The sequence below is a fragment of the Glycine max genome, chromosome 13 (assembly GCF_000004515.6).
Source record: "Glycine max cultivar Williams 82 chromosome 13, Glycine_max_v4.0, whole genome shotgun sequence".
NCBI classification, from domain to species: Eukaryota; Viridiplantae; Streptophyta; class Magnoliopsida; order Fabales; family Fabaceae; genus Glycine; species Glycine max.
Genome location: NC_038249.2, coordinates 23,072,319 through 23,091,806, shown reverse-complemented (window position 1 = coordinate 23,091,806; position 19,488 = coordinate 23,072,319). Strand labels below are relative to the sequence as shown.

At 32.7% G+C, this 19,488-nt stretch overlaps 2 protein-coding genes across 9 annotated transcripts; one reads left to right on the top strand and one right to left on the bottom strand.

The window, feature by feature from the left end:
- Positions 1-4,987: 4,987 nt before the first annotated feature.
- On the bottom strand, positions 4,988-6,490 carry LOC100795002 (plasmodesmata-located protein 1). Of its 2 annotated transcripts, none has more exons than XM_006593992.4 (2): positions 5,546-6,490; positions 4,988-5,258 (listed from the first exon to the last, which is right to left on the bottom strand). In XM_006593992.4, the coding sequence occupies exons 1-2, from the start codon at positions 6,303-6,305 to the stop codon at positions 5,137-5,139; spliced, it is 882 nt and encodes a 293-aa protein (XP_006594055.1). In that variant the 5' UTR covers positions 6,306-6,490; the 3' UTR covers positions 4,988-5,136. The 2 variants fall into 2 exon arrangements, with proteins under 2 accessions (XP_006594055.1, XP_003542439.2); XM_003542391.5 differs by having other exon boundaries at positions 5,549-6,483.
- A 5,693-nt stretch (positions 6,491-12,183) lies between these two features.
- Positions 12,184-19,105, top strand: LOC100778335 (probable inactive histone-lysine N-methyltransferase SUVR2). 7 transcript variants are annotated; one of them, XR_005887827.1, is made up of 11 exons: positions 12,184-12,321; positions 12,421-12,505; positions 12,602-12,638; positions 13,345-13,609; positions 13,721-14,279; positions 15,002-16,206; positions 16,330-16,592; positions 17,084-17,150; positions 17,267-17,317; positions 17,416-17,774; positions 18,691-19,105. XR_005887827.1 is itself a non-coding variant. In XM_006593986.4 (11 exons), exons 4-11 carry the CDS (start codon positions 13,415-13,417, stop codon positions 18,720-18,722), a joined length of 2,469 nt encoding a protein of 822 aa, XP_006594049.1. In that variant the 5' UTR covers positions 12,184-12,321; positions 12,421-12,505; positions 12,602-12,638; positions 13,345-13,414; the 3' UTR covers positions 18,723-19,105. The 7 variants fall into 7 exon arrangements, 3 of the variants coding, with proteins under 3 accessions (XP_006594049.1, XP_006594052.1, XP_006594051.1); XR_005887828.1 differs by having other exon boundaries at positions 17,413-17,774; XR_005887825.1 differs by having other exon boundaries at positions 17,267-17,441; positions 17,678-17,774.
- Positions 19,106-19,488: the final 383 nt, after the last annotated feature.

Here is a 19,488-nt window from a genome sequence, read left to right as displayed (position 1 = left end):
CCTGTTGCACCAGTGATCCTGATTCAATCAAACACAAAATACAAGCTTTATTAGACTCTGACTTAACATGCACGCAACCACAACCGAAATGTGCAAATCATAAACAAAAGAAATCCTCATCCAGTATCCACCTACTATGAATCCCTTCTTCAACCCCACTTCTAAATCCCCAAATGAAATTAGTCCCAATATCCAAAAAAAATAAGAACTTGTATCAATTCACAAACACACATACACATTATACATCTGATCTCATAATTATTGCACTTTTTCACATATAAAGAAAAAACATGTATAATTCTTTGTTAAAAACTTAAAATCCCTGTTAGTTCATTGTGATTTTGCCACAAATGCAAGATTAAAAACTGGAGTGAATCTTTTAATAATTCCATAGTGTGAATAGGAAAACACATCAAAATAAAGTGGAAGATGACATGGGAGACACTCCCCCATAGCAAAACCTATAGCTAACAAGGCACTTGTGCAGATAAATTTCAGTAGAAATAGAGTCACCACACACAACCTTGGCCTAATCCTCAACACTTTTCACACAATTTCCATAGTCATCATTGGCCAAATCACCCTCAAAGTGTCCTAACACATATAGAGATTGATAGCTTCCATTGTAAAACAAGTTTTCACCTTTTTTCACATCCTTTTTTATGTAATCCTACCCCCCAAGGACATTGGATAGAAGACTCCAAGAAGATTGGGCCAGAGATGCAAGAGAAGACCCTTGAGTTCTCATGAGTCTTAGGGTAGATTTCAGGCACATGGACTAAGTATGAGCTCACTTATCTTTGTACATATTAGATTAAATTTTTATTATTTTTGAGTCTTATATTTAGGGCTCTATAATGTAGGTAGGGTACCCTAGAAATGTAAGATTTTTCAGTCCTTGTATTTTAGGGCGCCTAGACTAGTTTTTATATTAGGGGTAATTTTGTAATTTCACATGCATTAAGTGAATATTTGATGTGTGTGTTGAAAAATAAATTTAATTGAATTGGGAGAACCCAATCCAATTAAATTTTAGAGGGGAGGTGAGCATTTGCTTGCTACATCTCATAGTCACACATGTCCTTTATGCTTTACATGTCTCATAACGCCTAAGCACACTTATCCTAAATTAGTGGGCTGAACCATAGCTAAAATTCACTAATCATAATTAGTGAAATTTTGGCTCCAAAATTTAACTCCACAAATTCAAGTGAAATTTTAATAAAAATTCAAATTTTCCTCCAATTTTGTGTGACACTTAGGCTATAAATAGAAGTCATGTGTGTATATTTTTTCAACTTTGATCATTTGAGAATTACACTTCAAAGTTGAGACTTCTTTTGAGGAACAAAATTTCGTGCTCTTTCTCTCCCTCTCTCTCCACTTATCTTCTCCTACCTTCAAGCTCTTATCCATGAGCTCCTATAGTAGTGAGCTTCTTCTTGACTCATCTTCTCCTTGAAGTGGCATCTCCAATCATTTTTTTTCCTTCTTCATTCCGCTTTCATTAAACTTTAACAAGCAAATGACTTCATTGATGAAGACGATCTAAGGCCTACAAGCTCCACATGGAGTTAGATCACTTTTCCACCATACCAAACGCATAGTCCCTTCTCTTCTAAAACCCATCGTCATAACTCTCCTTATTGGCTCCACAAGCCATGCAAATCAGTTGAGTCTCAGGCGCACCTGCTTGAACTCAAGAATTTCATACCTAAGGTAGCACCCTATAAGCTGAACCCTGGCAGTTGCAATTGCAGCTACCACCTTGCCACACAAGTTTTCAAGCATGTCAAGAATCTTGCTCACAGTTGCGGCAAGTGGAGTTTGAGAGGTCCCCTTTGCATTGTTAGAGTTTATCACATTCTGGCCATCCCCTAAGGTTGTGGTGAAGAACGGCATTTGTTCAGACTGTAACCAAAGAGAAACTAAAACGGTTTGGAGGTTCTGTGAGTATATCCCAGAAGGGTCGAATTTGAACAAGCCTTGTAAACCAAGTCTGTTATCTGCAAGTGACATTGGATGAAGAAGGAACAATAATACAGTGAAGGCAAAAAAGAAAGGAATGTGTGGCACCCTATCATTAACAAGTTTGAGTTTAAACTTAGCAAATGGAAGCAGAAAAGCCTATCCATGGGAGGAAGGATAACTCTCATTAATTCTGTTTTAACAGCTCTTCCCATCTACATGCTGTCCTTCTTTAGAGTCCCTAAAAAAGTAGTGCACAAGCTAGTCTCAATTCAGAGAAATTTTCTTTGGGGAGGAGATTCTGAAGTGGCTAAGATTGCTTGGGTAAATTGGGATACTATTTGCCTCCCCAAGAACAGAGGGGGTCTTGGGATTAAAGACTTGACCAAGTTTAATGAAGCATTGCTTGGTAAATGGGGCTGCGACTTGGCAAATAATCAGGATCAGCTTTGGGCCAGAATATTAATGTCCAAATATGGAGGGTGGAATACTCTTTGCTGTGGTAGAAACAGAGCAGATTATTCTCCTTGGTGGAAGGATTTGAAAAATGTTTTCCAACCGCACCATAGAAACTGCATCCCCAATAATTTGAAGTGGAAGTTAGGTGATGGGAACACAATCAAGTTCTGGACAGACAAGTGGAGGGAAGAGGATGATCTAAGTCTTCAAGAAAAGTACCCAACTCTTTTTCAAGTGAGTACTCAGCAGAATCAGAATATCAACTCTATGGGCATCTTATCTGGTAGTAATTGGGAGTGGAAGATACAATGGAGGAGGCATTTCTTTGACCACGAAATTGACACCTTGGCAGCATTCATGGCTGACATTGAGGGTATCCAAATTCAACCTTTAACTCGGGATTTCCTCAGTTGGGGGGCTGATCCTGCTGGTTGTTACTCCACAAAGTCAGCTTACAACCTTCTTAAGGCTGAGGCCAGTTCTAATTCTGAAGACAGCAATTATAAGACCATTTGGAAATTGCAAATTCCCCCAAGAGCATCTGCTTTCTCTTGGAGAATCTTCAAGAATAGACTACCTACTAGGGATAATCTAAGGAGGAGGCATGTCGAGCTGCCCTCTTACAATTGCCCTCTTTGTGATCAGGAAGAGGAAACTGTTGGCCATATTATGTATTCTTGCAGGAAAACTTGTGTTCTTTGGTGGGAGATTTTGAGATGGGTTAATAGGATGGGTCCTTTCCCTCTTCAGCCTAATTGCCACTTTCTGCAATTCTCTCAGTGGAGTGGAAACAGCAATGTAGACAATCGGTGGAAAGCTCTTTGGATAGCTCTATCCATGACTATTTGGAAGCACAGAAATGCCTTGGTGTTTAATAACCAGAATTTCTGCACTGAAAATGTCATGGACGAAGCTTTATTTCACACTTGGTCTTGGATCCACTGCATGGAGAAAGACTTTCACACACATTTCAATCAGTGGTCTTCTTGCTTAAAGGAGGAAATGTCTTAGGATTTTTGTTGTTTGGGTAACCACATATTGTGGTTATTTATTATGTAGATGGGGATGGCAGATTTCTGCCTTGTATATTCTGTTATATTTCAGTACATCTAGTACTGACCCTATTAATATTATCAGATTTTTGCTGTGAAAAAAAAAGAAAAAGAAAGGAATGATAAAAAGTTGGGGGAGACATGATGAGGACTGAGGGAGAGGAGTTTGAATTCTTGTATTGATGATACAAGAAAAACATAAACCAAGCGGTTTGGTTGAGTCAAACAAATAAAGTACACGAAAACTGAGGGGCAACTCTATAATTATGAACATAATTATTTGCTTTATTGGACCATGCCTGCACATGGTATCGTAGTAACATTAATTGTGCAGGGACTGAAATACAATAACCGTTTTAGGAAAAACAATGCCATGGACAGAATGGTATAGCGATGATCATTATGGTTATGGTGTCTACATTTGGCAAGCAATCTGCTTCTTGGTTAGCTTGACGTTCCACATGTTCTCTAAAGATATATAATGGAATAACATTTTTCCCCAAAAAAAAGATATATAATGGAATAGCAATAACCGAAAAATGAGTTTTTTTAATGATTTATTTTTATTACAAATAAAAATTGCTAGAAATAATGTATTGTCAGTGTAAGACCAGTATCAAGGATTGAGGTAAATGTGGATCAAATTAATTGCCAAATAATGTCGTAGAATCAAGGATTGAGATACTGCTATAATCTGGAAGAAATTGCCAGTTTATCTCCCAGAATTAAGGAATGAGTTGCTGCTGTAATATGTCACATAATCTGGTTTATTATTCTCATTTATTGTATATTTGAATTTCAAAATTAGATGAGATGTAATCTGCTGTATTGGGTTAGCGCCTCTGTAACCAAATGTTTATATATATTATTGTACAGCTTCTACTCGGAAATAACAAAAATCTGATACGATACAGTTCTTACTTTGTTTCATGGTGGCATGTTCGGCTGTCTGTTGAGCGTGTACAGAGCGTTTTGTTATGTACGAGTATATGTATAAGGCTTTAAGCCCAACTATATATATATACTTAAGAAGGGACATCTGAATCAACAAAGAGAAAATGTGTCTGCTGTGTTTGGATGAGACATGCTACTATGCTAGACTCATGTTTTACTATTTTTAGCAGGAAGAGTTTCTATGGTTTCCCCCAATAATTTTAGGAATTTTGATATTGTTATTTTTTTAACCAATCAAATTATATATCATCTTCTCATTAATTATTTTTTTATTTTTTTAAATTAGTCCTTGATTATTATTTTTTAAAATTGCAAATTCTTTTAAATTAAAAAAATATAATTAAAGATAATTTTAGACGTTTGAATCCTATAACCCTCGACTTATTGGGAGCACCATAGAAACTCGGTTTTTCAGAACGGATTTAAAAAATAAAATACATACACGTAGAAATGATTCTTTGTAGCTTTTGTTGAACATACCCACATTTTACTTTCTCCTTTCATGCCCACAAATCAGATTCACTCATCTCAACAGCAGCTTATCAATAATGAAATACCAACAATAAATTATGATAATGATCTCTTAATGTTAAAATCCTACCTACACAGCTTACAGAGTCTCCAAGTACATTCACCTAAGATGTTATATATATTTTTGGTGTACCCCCAAGATGTTATATATAAAGTATATACAGTCCAATTCTCAATACTTATCACTTTTTTTCTTCAACACTGACTTGAGAAATAACAAACAAACAATCAAGAAACCCAAAGCTGCAAAAGCTCCCACTGCAAGAGCCACAGTCCTCTGCGTGTCCAGTGACCCTGATCCAATCGAACACAAAATACAAGCTTTAATAAACTCTTAATTAACAACAATATGCATACAACCACAACCGCAATGTGCAAATCTTAAACAAAAGGCTCCGTCATCCATCTACCAAGACCAAATGAATCGCTTCCTAAATACCCAAATGAAATTAGGCTCAATTTTCATCACATAATTACATTGCACTTTTTTTCACCAGATAAAGAAAAAAAAAAAACATGTATAGCACTTTGTTAAAAATCCCTGTGAAGGAAATTACATCAAAACAAGGGAAAGAACATACTACCCGGAGAAGATGAAATATTGGTCCCTCCCTTGGAATAGAAGCTGTAGCTAACAAAGCACTTGTGCAGATAAACTTGTGAAGAAATAGAGTCACCACACTCGGCTTTGGCCTGATCCTCGGCACTTTTGACACAATCCCCGCAATCATCTTTGGCCAAATCACCCTCACACTGACCCAACACATAGAAAGACTGATAGCTCCCACTATAAAACAAGTTCCCACTATTCTTTACACCACTTTCCACCATACCAAACACAGAGTCCCTCCTCTCCTCAAATCCATCATTATAACTCTCTTCCTTGGCCCCACAAACCTTGTAAAGCAATTGAGTCTCAGGAACTTGCTTGAACCCAACAATTTCATACCTTAGGTAGCACCCTATAAGCTGAACCCTTGCAGCCACCACCTTGCCACACAAGTTTTCGAGCATGTCAGGAATCTTGCTCACGCAGTTGTAGCAATCAGTGTTCGAGAGGTCCCCTCTGCATTGGTAGAGACCCATGATCACATTCTGGCCTTCTCCATAAGTTGTGGTGAAAAAGGCCTTTTTTTCAGATTGCGACACCAGAGAATCCAAGAGGGTTTTGAGGTTCTGTGAATATATCCCAGATGGATCGTGCAGTTTCTGATCTGCACAACCCTTGTAAACCAAGTATATGTTATCTGCATCTGTCATTGGAAGAAGAAGGAACCAGAAAACAGTAAAGAGAAAAAGAAAAGGATGTGAATGAGAGTAAAGGTTTCTGATCATGCCCATTTGAGGGGTTGGAGTAAGAAAGTGAAGTTCTTTTCTTTTGTTTTTTTTGGTGTGTTTCTCACTCACAACAAGGAAGGTTGTTTTGGCTTACTTGGTTTTTTGGGCTTCTGTTTTTGATTAATGAGCCTCAACAATGTTTAATGCTTCTTAAAAAATAAGTTTAATGAGCCTCAATAATGAGTTTGGTTTATTAAGTTTAATTAAAGATGATTTTACAGTTTATGTTAATTGGAAAATAGTTTGACATTTTTGTCCATCTTGAAGTGATGAATCAATGGTTAAATAATTGGTGCTTAATTAAAAAAACGGAATGGGTGTGGCCTATCTAAAAGCAAATGCCAAATGATCTGCTTTATTCTGTTTCAAGCTATTAAGTGTGATTGCATGGAAATTTTGACTGGAGCGTATCAAGGTAACTGTTGAATGCATTGACTGAACGTATCATAGCAACTATTTTGTAGTCACACGAAGAACGTGTTCCAGCATGGGAGCGGTTTTGAACGCTTATGCATGGATGGACATATTGCCAATTTTAGAATAATTTACTTGGCTTAGTTGTATTTTTGTCAATGGTAATTATGAGTTTTTTAGTTTATCATATTCTAATTGTGTTAATTGGATTTTTCATGTTTTAATTAGTTTAGTTTCTTGTACCTAAGATACTAAATTCATATTTTATAGTTTATAAAAGTAATTTTTATATTATTTAAATTTTATTATATAGGTTAAATTTTAATAAATATATGTTAGTAGATATGTCTTTATATACACACTTATGATGAATTTATTTTTTTTTAAATTATAATATATAAGATAAGTTAATGTTGATTTAAATTGTTTTATTGGGCAATCAATTGAAATTGTGCACTTATATATTATGTAAGAGTAAACTATACCATGTGAATTGATTTAAAGTTTACCTCTTGCAAATTAAAAAAAAAACACCAAAAAATGATTCTTTATTAATTATATTCACCTAAATTTTACTTTTAACAATAATTATTATATTTTAAAATATATCTATAATCAAATAATTTTCACATTTTTATCTTGATCAACTGAAAATATATCATATAAATTTACACAGTTTTTAAACCTATTATATAAAAATTTTAAAAAATAAAATGAGTACAAAATCTAAATATTCCAATTTACATGGTTGCTATATACTATAATAATTGGTTTAAGATTCAATTGGAAATAAAACAAATGCTAAACATGCATTAATTAAGCTATTTTAAGGAAATGAACATAGTATGTCATGTGTCATCACCCTTTTATATATATATATTAGTTTAATCTCTTACACGAGTATTAAATTTATTTTATAATTTCTAGGAATCATTTTATATATTATTAATTATTTAATTTAAATATTAATAAATGTGTTAACCCATATGTGAATGAATATTTAAATATATTTTTAAATACACATGATATAGAAAAAATATTATTATTGGGGGTTATTTTAGGTAAGAGTCTTTCACTTTAGTAATGTCTTGTATATTTTCTATGAACTTTCGTTTAAAAAAAGTTTACTTAGTTTATTTTTTTAAATAATGATCTGAAAGATAAAATAAATAAATAATAATTTTCTTAAAAATTGATTTAAAACATTGTTTTTGTTCAAGCAGAAATTTATATAAAAAAATACAAATAGTTTACATGTAATGTATAAAATTTTCCATTTAATTTCATAAAAAATACGATTTGCCAGTTTTTTATTTTTATTAAATGAGAGGGAAAAAAGGTAATTGAGATGTGAAATCTCACCAAAGGTGGTTATTAAGATTTATATATATATATATATATAAATTAAAATTTGAATGACTAAAATTAGAAATGTGATATTTTGAGAACCTATCTGGCATAGTTAGAATTTAAAAAGACTAAAATGGCACCATTAGAATTCTTAAAGAACTAAATGTGTAATTAACTCTATCTATTTTTATTTTTATAATTGTTACTATTGTATTTGACATTTCATTATTTTTTCAATTACGTTAATTTTTATAAATTGTGAAATATTTCTCAGAAAATAAATTGTAATAATTATAATTAAGCATATATTTATATTTCTCTTAATTTAATATAATTTTACCATTAAATCATCAATGATATATTAACATATCGAATGAATCATATCAAAATGAGAGAGATCCAGAGACTATATAAGTATGAGACTATATAGTTGAGGATGACTTAAATGAATTAATTGATACTACATATATTAACAAGATGTATCTACTTTTTCATAATCTATCACTCAAGAACTCTATTGTTATGTGTGTTTGACTTTAAGCAGTTATGAGATAGTTATCTTCTAGAAAGTTTCTTAGAAAACATATGAGTGGGGATAAAATACGTTGAAAAGTCTCATGTTGATTTGTGGGGATAATCAATGATCTTGAGAGCAATCGAGTAGTGTTAAAGTTGGTTGTTGAGGTCCCAAAAAAAGTTACCTATGAAGGGTTTTGACCAACAAGGATGTTGAGTAAAATGTTATCGTGTGATGTGCTCTAATGTGAGAGCCGTTAAGAAATCGATAATCAAGGCATTACATATTAGTTCTTGAAAACTTAAATTATTTCATATAACCATGGTTATCAAACTCTTGAGTTAATTTACTAACTCTTACGAGTTTACGAATCTACTTATCCACTACAAGGTGACTCATATACAAACTCTCTTTAATAGACTTTGATAAACTTAATAGACTTTCAAGTTTATTAGCTAGTCAACAAGTTAAAAAAAAAATCATACCATAATGTTTGAGATGTTTTCTATGCATTTAGGATTTAACATAATTCCATTTGATATGTTATTCCTAAATCGAATAACCCTCACCTTTAATAACATTAAACCCTTAATGAAAATGCTCTGTCACTATTATCACATCCATAAATTATTATCTAATAGTGATATATTATAGCGTTCAACTCAAATCAACATTTTTTAAAAGCTTCAAATGTCTAGTTTTTGTGTTTGGTGCCTATGAATCTATGAAATCCCATTTGATACCTTTACAACGATAAATCAAATATATATTATGTGCGGTTATTTTAGTTATTTCATAATTTTTTTATTAGCTCAAAACTTATTTAATTGTTTGATAAATAAGAATTTTTAGTAGTTTTTAATATTTGTTTAAAATATTATTTTAAGTAGCATTTTTAAAAATATTAACTTTTAACTTTTTATATTTTATTCTCTTTTAAATACTTATTAAATTTCATTATTATACTTTTAAATAATTTTTCATTACTCTTGGTATTTAACTTCTAGTATTTATTAAATTGTTTAATTTAACGATTACACTAATTATTTTATTATTTTTGCATTATACATCAAGTATTAATAATAATATATGAAAATTTTATTTTATATTATTTTTGTTATTATATTTTATAGTATTTTATATCACACTATTTATTTTTACTACTATACTACTTATAATATTAAATTTATTATTTTAGCGGTATACTTCATGAAATTGACAAACATAAATGTTAAATTTATTTTATTTGAGTTTTTAATAATTTTATATTGGATAATATATTTTAACTATCATACAAATTAACGTAACAAAATTATAATGTATACTTAAATGTATGTTTTTTATTTTACTTTATTTTAAATTTGATTACAAATATTTTAAGATATAGTATAAGATTAACAATATAATACACAATATAAAAAATGTAATAATTGAAACTAAAAATTTAATTAAAGTAATTTATTTATAAATAAAAAATTACAATAGTTTAAACAAAAATATCATATAAATATGACCATTTTTATTACTTTATATTTTCTAACTACTCCAACATATAATTTTATCAAACATTTATAATAGTTTAATAAGTTAGCTTAACATCTTTTAGCTATTAGTTAGCTTTTTAGTTTTAATCTAGGGGTCAAATTATATATGAATTTGTAATTTTTCTCTCTTAATTTTTTCTTTTTGAGCAAATAATTATTAAATTAATATTATTTAAGTTTTTTGAGTATAGAATATTAAAAGTGATGAATTTATGATGTTTAGTGAGTAAAATAAAACCTACGAAAGCGAGCTAATTAAGGTAAACAAGCTAATCGAGGAAAACATGACTAATTAAGGAAAGAAGACTAATTGAGAAAATGAGAAAATCAGGTAATTAAGAAAAACATAGTTAACTAAGGAAATAAGGCTAATTGAGGAAAACAGTGTTAATTAAGAAGAAGAATAATTAAGCAAAACATAATGATTAAGAAAAAACATGGCTAATTAAGGGAAGTAAAGACGAACTTAGTGCAAAAAGTTCGCTAATATGCATAAGAGAGAAAAAGGAAAAAACATACAGAAATTCCAACAGAATACAATTTCTTATAGAAGGTAAGAAGGAAAAACAAACATTGGAAGTCATTCTTTCCCTTCATTCTCTTTCTTATATTTTTTCCGTCTACTAGATATTTTCCTCTTGCAATAGTGGAGGCTAAACCCCCTTTGTTGGGAACTTAGAACCAACTACTCTTGATGTAATTTCTGTTCTTATCTATTTTTGAATATTGCATTTGTATTATATTTTTGTGCTTAACATTATTGTATTGCTTGTGGCTTGATCACCCATTTGCATGGTAAGTTTTAGGGGTAACGTTGAAAAAAGTTACTTTCTAATAGAATTGGAAAAAAGTATCTAATAAAGTCATCACCAAGGATATATTGATATTTGTTTAGTTTGTTATGCCTCTATATTTTTAATGTGTAATTTATTATTTTAGCTCTACGAAGAGAGTTGGGAGAGAAAATAGATAAATTAAGCTCTTTTGGGCGGGAACCAAAGTTAGAGTAAAATGCAAGTATAAATTGAAATAATTATAAATAGAGAAAAAATCCTTAATATTACATCAAATAATAGTTCTGGTGGGCTAAGTTTCCTTCTACAATAATATTATATTTTCTTATCTTTTATTTCCTTAATTAATTCATATTTAATTATTTTTCTAGTTTGATTTAATCTTCAACAATTTATTTTATTGTTTTCTATTACCTTTTCTAAATCTTTTTTCTCAATTAAATATTCATCTACTTAAATATAAACAAAACCCATGTGAATACGATGTTCGGATTTCTGTTTTAACTTTACTACTTAACCTAAGTAGCAACATTAACTATAGTGACATAATAGTGAGTGATATTGGTAATCCAATGACTTGTTATATCACCACGAGCTTAACAAGCTAGTTGTATGTAATTTTGTTTGATAAATCATGTTTTTAATTATATGTCCATATTAACTAATGATGTCAAATTAGTATGAAAGATTTAAAACAAATTATTAACAAAAATAAATGTGATTGTCCTATTAGATTCATTGATGATATAATAAGTTATTAGTGAAATTATTTTATCATTAAAAATCAAATTGACATTAAGATGTAAAATTTAAGAACTATTTTGTTATTAAATTGTACAACAAATGTAATTGTTATACTTTTTGCACATTCATAAATTAAATTGTCTTTGGTCTACACATTCAAGTACCAAAATAATCATTTACTCCTAAAAATAAAATGAAATAATTTACAAAATGAGATTAACAATATTTTTATGAATGCAGAAATTAATAAAAAATAAGTACAAAAACATAATTATCCTTAATCTTTTATATACTCCAAAAAAATAAGGGTAATTTTTTTTATGAAGTATATTTTTATTTCTATCATCTTTTTTTTTTCTGGTAAACGTAAAAGACTCACAAAAAATCTAATAATATTATTTCTTTGTAATTTCACTTTTATTTTCTTCAAACCAAATAACCAAAAAAACACTAAGCTGGGTTAGATGGATAAAAGAGAAGAAAAAAAAAATGAATTTGATTCCTCACACTAACAAAATTAACCATAAAAATATTGAAGTTTGCATAAAGATTAAAGCGAGAGTTAACTCAGTGACTGCGACTGAGCCCTATTCCTGTCCCTCCCTCCATTTCCTCACAAGAATAAAAAAAATGGTCGTCACCATTAAGAAATGCAGGTCCAATAACTTTTCATCTTCCGTTCTCTATTTTGTTTTGTTTTTCCCTCTTTTGCTTCGTCTTCATCACTTTCTTCTGTTTCCCTCACTTCTCTCCAGTGTTGCTCTCGCTTCAGTGACGACGTCGTTTCACTAGAAGAAGAACTCTCGCGAGCCACTCACTACACTCTCTTCTCTCTCTCAGGTGCTCTTCCTTTCATTTTTTTCCCTTGCTCCTCGATCTTTCCGCTTTTCTCGATTTTTTACAGTGAAAAATGTTTTTTGTTTTGGTCGATTCCAGGTTTTGATTGTTGGAGTTAGTATTAAAGTTTCGACTGGTAAGATCATTGTCTGTTGTGTGCAGATTTCCCATTGCATGTTCTTTTTGAGGTTTCAGTTAGGGTTTATGGTGTGAACTCATGGTTAAACTACAGAGACAGTGAGAAAGTGCCTTTTCAAAATTTAGCTCAAAAAATTTCAGTGCGTTTCTGTGTTCTTTCACTCACTTCATTCGACTTATTGCACTAAAGTTTGTGAGCGTTGTCCCTTTTCCTCCGCAAACATTGCGTGAGGAGCACGAAGCACCTGCATTGTCCTTCCACACTCTAAATGTTACAAATGATGTGAACAATGGTTGCCCTAATTATTAAATTGCAGTCATATGCAAATGTATGTAGTTTTATTTTTTTTCCTCTTTGAATTTCAAGTCTAGGATTGAAAGATTATGATGATAGGGATGTTGAAAAGTTCACTTGCCTCATTAATTCCTTTGGGTATTTTATTGTAAACAAAGAAACCTAGAAATAGAAAAGGGTCATATTCCACTACTTACAGCAGGGTTTCTTATTAGAAAGAATATTGATGGTATGAGATAGTGTATTTATATGTCAAGATACAGAATTTTCTTATCATTAATTTCTTAGTTGTTGTCTGGGTTTTGGTTTATGTACCTAATTTTTCTGATTATTGAAAAACTGGATAGCTGATATTTTAGTGTTCTCCAAGCTTCTTCTTCTAAGCTTTATATTCTATTTCTCCTCTCAGAAATCTTTGAAATTTAAGGGTGTTTTACGTTTGGGAACCTGTGGTGAAAGTAACTGTTGGCTGATTATAAATGGCGCCAACGCCGAGTCAAAAAGAAAGAGCACTTGCGGCCTGTCGTGCTATGTCAAGTCTTGGAATTGATGATTCGAAAGTGAAGTCGGTGTTAAAGAAACTCCTCAAAGTGTATGATAAAAATTGGGAACTTATTGAGGCAGAGAACTATAGAGTTTTAGCAGATGCTATATTTGAGGATGATGATAATATGGTGTGTTTCCCACTTATTTGCTCTCTCTCTCTCTCTGATACAAATACACATGTGCGTGCACGTTCCGTTTCTTCTGCATGCTTACTTCCATGGTTGGATTTTATCTAACAGGTGCCCGAATTGAAAAAGAAAAGCCAGACAGCTGATGTGCATAACACTGGTCATTCTATGTCGTCTTCTTTTCAAAACAACCAGGAAGCAGAGACAGGGTGTGAAGAGGCTCAGATGCATGTTGAAACACCCCAACCTTTGAAAAGGTTGCGTTTACAAGGCCAGGAGAGTCAGCCTTTGCATCCTCCCCCTAACGGTTCCCCCAGCCCTTCATCAAAAAAACTTAAATTAGATGATAATGCATCTGGGAAGAAGCCTCAAAACAAACCAGTGTCTTCTGATGGGAATCCAGGGATTGCAACTCGTCCACTTCCACCACGAGATGGCATTGTTGATAAGGGGAAACAACCTGCATCACTCCCTCTTAATCACAGAGGAAGAAGACTTCCATCTGAAAGAGTGCCCCAATCTATACCGTCTAGAGAACCAACAGTTGAACCTGGGAGGTTTCTATTGCCAAACAACCAAATGCCCCGTACTCAGACACTGGTCATACCCAAGGATGAGCCTATTGATGAATTGACTGATTACGAGATGCCCATTGCAGTGATTCCCCCTGGTATTTGATGGACTATTCCCCTATTGATTTTTTCCTTTTGTTTTTAGTGGCACGGCATATTATTTGCAACTAGCATGTTTGGATTATAGTTTGCAACCCATTGCTTTACCCATCATACAAGCAATTTTTCCTACCTTCATTCAAACCCATTGGGGTGTGCACAACCTAACCATGAATTTGCCAAACATGTTAGTTGTGGTTGAAACTCTCCAAACCTTGAGGTTTGGGGTGTCCAAACTGCAACCAAACATGGTCCAGTATTTGCTTAGTAGCATTGTGTATTAGAGGGAAATTGTTTTCGTATGAAAGTACAGGAAAATCCTTATTGGTACCATCCACCCCAAGAATATAGAACACAACGTACAAATTTGGTATGGAGTTTGCATTATTGCATCACATTAGTTTTCAACTGATAGAAGTCGGGCACTGACCACTTTTTATGCTCTAATTGGCATATACAATATCCAAGTAATTACTGATTTATGTGTTTATAGAAACTGTCATAACTCAAAAGATGGTTTATGATCTCCGTTGCTCTTTTTTTTTTTTATGTAAATATAGCCAGGGTTATGGTTTCAGACTCCGTCTAAATGCACAAATAACATGTTACTTTTGTCTCAATTATTCTTTTAACTATTGTGTTACCATTTTTTTAGCTATTATGTTGCCAATTAACATTTATTCCCGTAAAGAGGTTGTTTAATGATTTTTCTTCCTCTCAGAATCAAGTGTAAGGAACTCGTCAATTAAGAATGGTGTAGCTGGAAAACATAGTGGTCATGTTACTGTGACATCATCACAAAACAGAGATGGAGTTGGAGATGAAGATGTTATTCCCACCTCAAAGAAAGAAGCGACTTGTAATGTAGAGATAGCCTCATCAACTCTTGGAGAGGTAAAACTTTCTTTGAGCTACGGCTCAGCTCTTCAGGGATCAGATTTTCATATACCTAGTCGAGATCAACTTATAAAAGTGATGGAGGATAAATGTCTGCGATCATATAAAATCACTGACCCAAATTTCTCTGTCAAGAATCTGTTGAGAGATATATGTGATTGCATGTTGGAATTCAGAAATGACTCAAATGATGACTCACAAGAAGGTTCTGTGATAAGTTCCAGTGTTGATGTGTCAAAGGAACCACGGGCACCTGGCACACTGAGTGTGGTAGGAAATAAAGATTTGGACACGTCTTCTCACTTTTCAAACGGATCCATCAATGTTAAGTCTTCTGATGACTTGGTTTCTCCCGGAAGTATCCTTCCTCTAGCCCACCCGAATGGTCTGAGTGATGCTGTACCGGTTTCCAAGATGGACAGAACGAATGATTTTTTGCAAAGTAATGTCAAAAAGGATCTGGAAGATCCTATGTCTCCAAATTCACATAGTTTAGTGGTTGTTCCACAGCATCAGCTTACAGCTGATGATATAAGGTCTTTTCATGATGCTAATGACCTTACAAAAGGAGAAGAAAATGTTGAAATTCCATGGGTGAACGAAACTACTAATGATTTTGCACCATCTTTTAACTACATACCCCAAAACCTTGTGTTCCAAGAGGCTTATGTTAACATTTCTCTATCACGTGTTGGCAGTGAGGACTGTTGTTCAACTTGTATGGGCAATTGTGTCTTGTCTTCATCCTGTGCTTGTGCAAATAAAACTGGGGGTGAATTTGCATACAATGCTCAAGGCCTACTGAAGGAAGAATTCTTGGAAGAGTGTATTGCCATCAGTCGCAATCCTCAGCAACATTTATTCTATTGCAAAAATTGCCCTCTTGAAAGATCTAAAAGTGATGGTTGTTTAGAACCGTGTAAGGGACACTTAAAGAGGAAGTTTATTAAAGAATGTTGGAGCAAATGTGGCTGTGGGAAGCAGTGTGGCAATCGGGTTATCCAGCGAGGAATAACTTGCCATTTGCAGGTGGGTGTTTAAGTAATCTTTTTCACTTTAAACAAATAGATTTTCTTAAATGTTTATTAACAATTTATATATCTTAATTGGGTGTTATTAAAATGTTTTCTCTAATAAATTTCTGGAGCTCAGGTATTTTTTACTTCAGAAGGAAAAGGATGGGGTCTTCGCACCTTAGAGGACCTGCCAAAAGGTGCATTTGTGTGCGAGTTTGTTGGAGAAATTTTATCCATGAAAGAGTTGCATGAGAGGAACTTGAAATGCACTGAAAATGGGAAATATACATGCCCAGTTTTACTGGATGCTAATTGGGATTCAGGATATGTGAAGGACGAAGAAGCTCTATGCTTAGATGCAGCTTCCTTTGGCAACACTGCCAGGTTTATCAATCACAGGTATTGAATTTCTCACCTATTGTTGTAAATTTGGCTCTAAGGTTCAGGAATAGGCAAGTGGACCAGAAATTTATTGAGTGAATTATGAGCCACAAAATGTTGAAACCCTACTTTGGTTGCCATGTTTTAAACTAATAACTTTGTTTTTATAATTTATTCGTGAATAAATGTAAGTTTTGTCTCACTACAGTTCTATCGACATGTGTTACTTAATTTTAGTTGTGCTGTTTATTGATATTGAGAAATGAAGACAAATATGCATTTAAATGGTTTTCAACTAGACAGCCTATGAAGCAAATAAGATCTTTATCCGGAAAATGCCATCAAATTTGGTATTATTTATGATTTATATGAACAAGATTGAAATGGTTGGTTGTGTATAAAGATGGTTTGATACATGTTGAAGTTTATTTAAAGAGTGGCTAGGCAGACATTTGGCACATTATTTGGAAATTTAGATGATTTATAATAATTCTATTTCATGTTTCCAGATGTTCTGATGCAAACTTGATTGAAATCCCAGTCGAAGTTGAGGATCCTGGTCATTATTACTATCATGTGAGAATTTATTAAATCTTTGAAGTTCCATCTGCAGTTTTTAGTAGCTTTTGTTGGCATGGTGGACTCTTAGCATATTTTGCTTAATGATGCTTTTAATGTGTTAACATGTGCAGTTTGCCTTTTTCACTTCCAGAAAAATATCAGCACAGGAAGAGCTAACATGGGTGAGTAAGTTTGGTACAGTAATATTATGTTTTGTGAATGGTTATGTAAATATCTTAAATTCTGTGATGTTTATTGATTGCTCTTTTTCTTCTAGTAGGGAGCAAATTAGCAACGACTATCAAGGTTGAGTGAATTTGATTTATTCATGGTAGAAATTATTTTGTAGTCTTTTATGGCTCTTGAATTAACAAATGCTATGTACATTGGGTATTTGGCAGACCATTGAGTATGGTTTTTTTAATGAATCATTGAGTATGGTTATACACTTATACTTGTGTCTTCTTATTTTCTGTATTTCAAAATCATTTAATTAATCTTGGAATCAATTTTTCTCTAGAAAAGCTAATGTGTTTCTGCAGGACTATGGCATTGACTTTGATGACCACGATCATCCTGTCAAGCTGTTCCAGTGCAGATGTGGCAGTAAATTCTGCAGGAACATGAAGAGATATAGCAGTAAGTTCAATCTGCAGCTGTTGGGTCATGTGCAAATTTCTTTCACTTTTCATCATTAAGAATGTGGTCTTTCTTTGGTCACTGTCAATTCCTATGCTTTGTTCACTACTTTGTTGCAATATTTGTTTTGTATTGTTTATTTCATGTTTCAGCACCACAAGCCCACAATGATAGTCATGAAATATAGAGCTCCACTTCAGTATTGGTCTGGGGTTTTGTTGATAGATGCTATCATATTTCATCACATCTGTATCTGGCTGTTGTCATTTAACATGGAACCCTGTTAATAATTTTCAAACGGAATTATTATAAAAAAGATAATATGGAAATCATGATTTTTAATTGGAGATTTGAAGCTGTTCCCTGCTTTCATAGCATATTATGCTTTATGCAGCCTTTTCTAGTCATTGGATTGCCTGGTTGATTGTTGGAAAGGCTCTGGTCATTCTCCAAAATGAAAATTTGAATTTAATATTGCTGCTTTGTTGCACAAATCATGAAGCAACTTGTTGAATTTCCTTTGTGTTCATTTCCCTTATTTTCTGCCTGGTCTTATTTGGCCACTTAACCCAATTCCGAGCATGGAAGAGGTACAGGTACACGTATTGAATCCCTTCTGAGCAATACAAAGATACGAATGTTTAGAATAAATTTGAACTACAAACCAATTTCCTTGTCGAGCATTACACAAAACCTGGGGTATAAGTAAACCATGCTAATGTGAATGATGATGAATCCTCTGGATGCAAGTTAGTGGTAGAAAATTATCTAGTGTGGTTTTTAATGACTACATGACTACATCTCTTTATCGATATATATTTTTTTTGGGGGGGAGGGGGTGCTTGATATGTATAAGCTTTCATTGTTATTGTAAGTTATTATTTCAGTAATAAAATTTTGCCCTTTCTTGATGCAGGATCTCTTAGATATGCGTCAATTGCAGGATGATAGCCTTTCTCCGTGAAACCAATTTTGTTGTCTCACCGTGCGGCTGGATGAGATGTAATGAGGTCCAGTCTATTACGAGTGGCGCTTTTTGTCTAGTTTAGTGGTTGGGAGACTCGTTATTTTGTACAGATCTGCGAAAACTATTTATAGGCAGACTGACCTAGAAAGGAAAGAGTGATCGTTTATTCTGGGATTTATTTTGATATACTTTAGGTTCAAACTTAGATAAGACCAAAATGGATGTTTGCGAAAGAAAAAGAAACGGTTAGGCGGTAGTGAAGGTGAATATTTTAGTTTCTAACTGCAGCGTTTGTGGGGCTTTTAATATCAACGTACTATGTGTTGGATTTCATGATATGAAATACTGTAGTTATTTACAAGTATATGCATTTGTTTGAAGTTATTATTGTTTGATACTGTATTTTTTTCAACACTTTTTTACCTGTCTGCATCAAATTATATAATTTTTATCTTCCTCATTTCTTCTTGGTATAATATGCTATACACAGCATTTTTCATTGTATCGGTGAGCATAATATTACAAGTGTATTGCTGATCAAAAAAAAATATTACAAGTGTATGGGAGAGATGAGTTGGTAAAGTAGGAGCGTTAGCAACGCATTCCATTTATGACATTATATGATAAGATAAACCGTGTGTCTTAATTAAATTTATTAATTGTTTATTCCTGCTTGTTTTAAATATATTGATGATGTCAGTTGTATAAGGTACATGAGAGATATTCATATTGTAATGGGTTGCAGTA

What these genes read in the sequence shown, in the direction of transcription:
- LOC100778335 (XM_006593988.4), top strand. Translation starts at nt 13,415, where the DNA reads ATGGCGCCAACGCCGAGTCAAAAAGAAAGAGCACTTGCGGCCTGTCGT. An exon ending in CATTGCAGTGATTCCCCCTG is followed by an intron (nt 14,280 to 15,001) that starts GTATTTGATGGA and finishes TCTTCCTCTCAG; the next exon opens with AATCAAGTGTAAGGAACTCG. An exon ending in GCCAGGTTTATCAATCACAG is followed by an intron (nt 16,593 to 17,083) that starts GTATTGAATTTC and finishes TCATGTTTCCAG; the next exon opens with ATGTTCTGATGCAAACTTGA.
- LOC100795002 (XM_006593992.4), bottom strand. Translation starts at nt 6,305, where the DNA reads ATGGGCATGATCAGAAACCTTTACTCTCATTCACATCCTTTTCTTTTT. An exon ending in TATTTCATCTTCTCCGGGTA is followed by an intron (nt 5,259 to 5,545) that starts GTATGTTCTTTC and finishes CGATTGGATCAG; the next exon opens with GGTCACTGGACACGCAGAGG.